We start from the raw sequence: 7132 nt of genomic DNA on the forward strand, positions 1-7132 counted from the left end.
GTTAGCAGGCAAAATGCTTAGCAGGCCAAATGCTTAGCAGGCAAAATGCTTAGCAGGCCAAATGCTTAGCAGCCTTTCATCTACCTTCACATTCTGAGTTGAAATTCTGTCAAGATCGACTTTGCCTTTCATCCTTTTTGGTTTGATAAAATAAGTACCAGTTGAGCACTGGGGTTGATGTAACTGACTTAATCACCTCTCCCTGAACTTGCTGGCCTTGTGCCAAAATTTGAAACCATTATTAAGCTGGTGTTTGGAACATAAATCGATGTTAAATTTTGATATAAGACATCAGGTATGGCTAGGTGCACACATGGCTTTGAGGTTAAGAAGTTTGCTTAACCACAAACACATAGTTTCAGGTTCAATCCCACTGTGTGCCACTTAGAGCTTGTATTCTTTACTATTGCCATGGGCCAACCAAAGCCTTGTGAATAGTAGACAGAAACTGAAAAATGCCTGTTATGTGTTTATGTCGACTTGTCTTGACATCATGTGATAATAGTAAATGAGTGTCACTGTCATACAAACAGTGTCCTTCATTTCCAGTTTTCTGAGGAAACATTCAGCTATGGAGAAATATTACTTTGCTTGGAAATAGGTGGCCAGGGTATCTACCTGTCACGAAATCTACCCCAACAAACTCCATTGCAATGATGAGGATTTCAATTTAAATTACTTTACAACAGGAAGTATATATTGTAGAACCAGGAGTTGTTTTAGGCGAGTTGATATCAAAAGAATGACTACTGGTTTAATTTCCTTTGAGTTTTAAGCCAACGTCAATCAATATTTTGATCTCTTAAGGTGGTGAGTTGGCAGAATTGTTAGCCTGTCAGGCAAAATGCCTAGTGGCATTTCATCTGTCTTTATGTTCTGAGTTCAAATACTGCCAGGGTTGACTTTGGCCTTTCATCCTTTCAGTCAGGGTTGATAAAATAAGTACCAGTGAAGCACTGGTACTTAGCCCCTCTCCTGAATCTTGACCTTGTGCCAAAATATGAAACCAATATTCTAATCTCTTTATGTTACCGTTTTCTGGAAAAAGACAAAAATAAATCATTCATCATTTATGTATTTTGTTTATAAATTTCGTTTGTTTTAGCCATCATGAACACTCAAGCTATTGTAAGCACTGGGCTTCGAAGCACTGAAGGTCTGGCTGTGGATTGGATTGCTGACAATGTCTACTGGGTAGAGAGTAATATGGATCAGATTGAAGTGGCCAAATTAGATGGTAAAATGAGAACATCCTTGCTGGCTGGAAACATTAATAGTCCACGGGCTATTGTGTTGGACCCTCGAGAAGGGTAAGTAAAACAGTTTTTGTTAAAAATTGTACTAAAGTGCTCAGAGAAGAGATTTACTTTATCATTTTCATTCTGAAAATAGAATTGGTAAAACAAAATGCATTGGGTATTTTGTTACATCCCTTAACAGTTGATATATATGCTTCTATCATTACTCCATAGTACATGCCCAGTGTTAAAAATTTTATCATTATTATTATTATTATTATTATTATTATTATTATTATTATTATTATTATTATCATTATTATTATTATTATTATTATTACTACTACTACTACTATTACTATAATAATAATAATAATAATAATAATAGCAAGCTGTAAGAATCATTAACATGCTGATCAAAATGCTTAGCAGCATTTCTTCTGGCTTTTGATGTTCTGAAATCAATTTCTGCTGAGGTCAACTTTGCTTTTCCTCTTTTAAGGGTTGATAAAATAAGTATCAATTGAACATTGGGGTTGTTGTAATTGATTTACTTGCTCCCACTAAAATTGCTGGTCCTGTGTCTTGAAACAATTATTTTCCCTTTTTATTAGCTACATGATCATGATTACCATCATCATCATCATTCAGCATCCATTTTCCATGCTGGCATGGGTTAGACGGTTGAAATGGAACTGGTAAGCCAAAGAGCTGCACCAGGCTCCAGTCTGTTTTGGCTTGATTTCTATGGCTGGATGCCCTTTCTAACACCAACCGCTCTAAAAGTGTTGTGGGTTCTTTTACGCGTCACCGGCACAAGTGCCCTTTATGTATCACCAACACAAGCACCTCTTACGTGTCACTGGTACAGGTGGATGCCTTTTTTGTGGCACTGGACACTATGATTTTACTTGGCTTTATGTGTTTTCTCAAGCACAGCAAATCGTGAAAGGCCTTGGTCACTTGTCATCACCTCCATGAGACTCAACATCCGAAGATCAGACTTTGCCACCTTGTCTCATGTTTTCCTGGATTTACCTGGGTTTACCTGGGTATACCTGTTCCACAAGTTCCCTCCACAATGTGAGATCAGCACTTCTTTATGCAGGTAGAATTGTTAGAGCATCAAACAAAATGCCCTGTGATATTTACTTACACTATTTGCATAACTGTTCATTTTTGGGGAGTTGTACTAGTCAAGTTCTAGGGTGAATATTATCGACTAACTCTTTTCCCTTAAGATTGCTGGCCTCCTGCTTAAATTAGAAAGAATCATTATTTTGCATGTTGATGTTATGGACAGGTGATAGGCAGAATTGCTAGTGTTGGAAAAAGTGCCTTGTGTTATTTCTTCCAGCTCTTTACGTTCTGTGTTCAAATTCTGTCACGGTCAGCTTTGTCTGTTATTCCTTCTGGGTCAGTGAAACAAAGTACCAGTCTCATATTGGGGTTGATGGTATTGACTAATCCCTCCTCTGAAAATTGCTGGTATTTTACCTATATCATTAGTGCATCAGGCAAAATGCTTAGCAGCATTTCTTTTGTCTTTACATCCTAAGTTCAAATTCCACCAAGGTTGACTTTACCTTTCATCCTACCAGAGTCAATAAAATAAATAAGTTAAACACTGGGACCAATGTAATCAAGTAACCCCCCCCCCACTAAATTTCAGGCTATGTGCATGTAGCAGGGATGATGATGATCACCATCACTACCACCACTACAGTAATAATAATAATCCTTTCTTCTATGGGCACAAGGCCTGAAATTTTGGGGGAGGAGGATAGTCAATCATATTAACCCAAGTACTTGACTGGTACTTGATTTCTCAACCCCAAAAGGATGAAAGGTGAATTCAACCTCAGTGGAATGTGAACTCAGAATATAAGGACAATAATAATAATAATAATGATAATAGCAGAAATGTAGTCACATTACATTCCTTGCAGATTTTGTTTTTATTTTTCTATCTTCTAAGTCCAAATTTAACCAACTCCATTCTACATTGCATTTTTATGATTTTGGTAGGGACAGTTAAAGGTAGTACCAGTCATATACCATGAGTCAGTATGAATTGACTGTTATTTCTCAACTAAATATGAGACATCTGTGCCAGCTTTAGAAATCCAAATAACTAATTATCAACATTAATTGGTGTTTAGAGGATGCTGACTGCTTTTGAATTTCCAAACTCTCATTCTGTGTCTCTTTCTACATTTTCTTTCAGGTCTTTATTTTGGACTGATTGGGATGGTGTGATGCCTCGAATTGAAATGTGTTCTATGAGTGGACAGAATAGGAAAACCATTTTTAATATCAGTTCTATTGTGGGAGGTGGCTGGCCAAATGGTTTGACTATTGATTATGAATTCCGAAGATTGTTTTGGGTGGATGCCAGGTAAGCACAACACAACACAACATAACATATGCTGATTCACACAAAGATTCACATACTTTCCTTGTACACGCACACAGAACTGAAGCACTGTTTGATTTTTCTTTTCAGCATTGAATGTTCATCCCACTTCCATTGCACACACACACACACACACACACACAAACACTGACATTCACATACCTCCCTTTTACATGCACACACATATACTCACAGAGTTGAAACGCAGTTTGATTTTTTTTTCTCACCATAGAATTTCTGTCATTCCACTACCAAGTTTGTCATTACCCCTTCCTTCCTTTTTCATCTATCACCTCTTCCTTTCTCATTCATATGTTGAGACAGAGAAAAGCGCAAGAGTATTATTATAGTAGATTACTACTACTACAGCAGCAAGATGGCAGAATCACTAGTACACCAGACAACATGCTTAGTGGCATTTCATTTGTCCGTGCATTCTAAGCTCATATTCTACTGAGTTTGACTTTGCTTTTTCATCCTTTTAGGGTCAGTAAAATAAGTACCAGTCAAATACTGTGTTAGATGTAATTGACGAGCATCCACTGCCCCAAAATTTCAGGCCTTGTGCCTATAGTAGAGAGGATTATTATTATTGAGTGAAAGAGCAGCACATGCCATCAAAATGACAATGGGATACAAATATATGAAGCCCAGTATACACATCATGACTACCTGTCTGATAAGGGTACACCAAGCACATGCAGCATAACCATATGTGCACGACATGATGATCTTGTATTGAAATAGTGCTTGACCTTGCAGATGAGGCCCAGTTAGAATTTACTTCAGGTCAAGTAGCCCATCTCACTAAAAAGGTCACTGAATAAGGTTTGTTTAAGGATGATGAATGAACCAGCCTTGTTTTCAGAGGTTAATTATTCAAACCCCAAAGAATTCCTTTCAACACATGGCTATGATTCTCCCCCACTACTCCTGCTGATGATGCACATATCATCAGCCACTAAGGGGCATGTTCAACTGGTTATGAACAGTCAACTGACAAGTGAATCTGTGGTATTGAGCAAAATATTGACTGTAGCCTATCTTTTATGCCAAGACAAAATATGTACATGGTAACACTCCCAATCAGTTACGATCAAAAGCCATGCAATCCATTGCCTTGTACTGTTTAGGGCAAATATGATACTGCATCAGGGCAATTATACTGCTGCTGCATCATCGTCGTCATTGGCAGGGGGAAGGGGGTTCAATTATGGTACTGCATCAGAGCAATTATACTGTATCATCATCATTATTATTCTGTAGGTTTATTTTTATTATTTACTTCCACTGCACTACCGAGCACAGCTCTGTATGCCTTGAGTGTGCTGTGGTTTACTTTGGTGGTGTTATTTTCACTGTATTGAAAGTGCTTTACATAGGATGTGTGCAGTGTCTAGTAGTGCTATTTCCTGTATGTTATATTTGTAAGTCCTAGTGTTTTGGCTATGTATTTATCTGTATGTTTTTTACTCATACCTAATGTACCTATTGTTATAGGGATTGTCTCTGTTTCTAGGCTCTCATTTGGGTCTTCTCTATTTCCAAATCTTTATATTCTGAGTGTTTCTCCGTTTCTTTTAGAGATACAGTGTCAACTGTTGTGATTGATATGTTGATTAGAAGGCATTATTTTCCATAATGATTTCTGACATCTATATCTAGTCTATTAGCCTTCATAGCATTATCATCAATGTTGTTATTGTTTTAAAATTTGAAAAAGAACCCTTTTTTTCCTGTTCAAGGTCTGATTCAATCCACACTATTACATATGATGGCCATGACCTGAGAATGGTTCTGAAGGATCATATTAACTTGGGTCACCCATTTGCAATAACTTTATTTGGAGACAACTTATACTGGACCGACTGGCGATCTAACAATGTGTTTTCAGTAAGTCTTTGATATTATTATTATTGTTGTTATTATTATTTACTCTTATTAAGGTGACCTGTCAGAATCTTTAGCATGCTGGGCAAAATGCATAACAGCATTTCATCTGTCTTTATGTTCTGAGTTCAAATTCCACCAGGGTTGATTTTTACCTTTCATTCTTTCGGATCAATAAATTAAGTACCAGTTGCATACTGAGGTCGATCTAATCGACTGCCCCCCCCCCTCAAAATTTCAGACCTTGTACCTGTAGTAGAAAGGATTATTTTTTTGTTTCTTTTCTTTTTATATTTACCCCCTCACCACCACATCTTTCAGACTTTAATGTGCTCTGTTTTAATTATGAAATGCTAATCTTAATTAAGGGTTGCAGTGGACAGTAATATTGGTCAAGTACTGACCACACAAAATACATAGTGTTAAGTGCAGGCGTGGCTGTGTGGTCAAGAAGTTTGCTTTACATTGATATGGTTTCAGGCTCAATCCCACTGTGTGGTACCTTGGCTAGGTGTCTTAAGTATAGTATCCTTCTCATGCTGATCAATTCCTTGGGAGCGGAAGCTGATTTTGGCTTTAGGAAGGGCATCCAGCCATAGAAACAATGTCAAAACAGGCACTGGAGCTTCAAATGGCTCCTAGCCTTACCAGTTCCTGTCAAACTGTCCAACCCATGCCAGCATGGAAAATGGACATTAAATGATGGTAATGATGAATATATATATAGGCACAGACATAGCTGTGTGATAAGAAGCTTGCTTCCCAAGCACATGCTTCCAGGTTTAGTCTCACTGTGTGGCACCTTGGCAGGGTGCTTTCTACTATAGCCTCAGACCGACCAAAGCATTGTGAATGGATTTGGTAGATGGAAACTGAAAGAAGCCTGTTGTATATATGTACATATATATCTATGTGTGTGTGTCTTTGTGTCTGTGTTTGTCCCAGTGCCCCCTCCCCCATTGACAACCAGTGTTGGTGTGTCTACATTCCTGTAACTTAGCAGCTCGGCAAAACAGACTGATAGAGTAAGTACTAGGTTTCTAGGTTTAGAAAAAGAAAGTTCTGGAGTCAATACATTCAACTAAAATGTCAAGGTGGTGCCCCAGCATGGCCACAGTCAAATAGCTAAAACAAATAAAAGAGAAAAGATACACACATGACACACTTACACATATGTAAATCCTTTTTTTTTTCTTTTTTTTTTTCCCACTTCTTTCAGTTATTAGACTGTGGCCATGCTTGAAGAATTTTAGTCACATGAATTGACTCCTGGTACTTATTTTTTTAAGCTTGGTACTTATTCTATCAGTCTCTTTTACCAACCTGCTAATTTACAGGGACATAAACACACCGACACTGGTTGTCAAGAGATGGTGCGGGGGACAAACACAGAAACACTCACACAGGCTTCTTTCAGTTTCTGTCCACCAAATCACTTTAATTCTCTGTCTGAAAAATTTCTAACCGTAGATGTCTTATATGTTTTCTACTCCACATATAATTTTATAACTCCTATTAGCAAATGAAACTTGTGTAATGGTGAATAAATAATACCAAACAAGTTTCCAGTCTCCTATTTTTATATATA

The 7132-nt window shown here is 37.6% G+C and overlaps 1 protein-coding gene across 4 annotated transcripts in view; it reads left to right on the top strand.

Annotated features, from left to right (window-relative positions):
- LOC106879043 (low-density lipoprotein receptor-related protein 1B) overlaps positions 1-7132 on the top strand; it is a 208271-nt gene that overhangs the window by 77510 nt on the left and 123629 nt on the right. For all 4 annotated transcript variants that reach the window (XM_014928457.2, XM_052975989.1, XM_052975991.1 and 1 more), the window contains 3 exons: positions 1106-1310; positions 3466-3636; positions 5400-5547. In XM_014928457.2, coding sequence (XP_014783943.1) covers positions 1106-1310; positions 3466-3636; positions 5400-5547 — 524 coding nt within the window. The remainder of the gene's footprint in view (positions 1-1105; positions 1311-3465; positions 3637-5399; positions 5548-7132) is intronic.

The sequence above is a fragment of the Octopus bimaculoides genome, chromosome 23 (genome assembly GCF_001194135.2).
Source record: "Octopus bimaculoides isolate UCB-OBI-ISO-001 chromosome 23, ASM119413v2, whole genome shotgun sequence".
Lineage (NCBI taxonomy): Eukaryota > Metazoa > Mollusca > Cephalopoda > Octopoda > Octopodidae > Octopus > Octopus bimaculoides.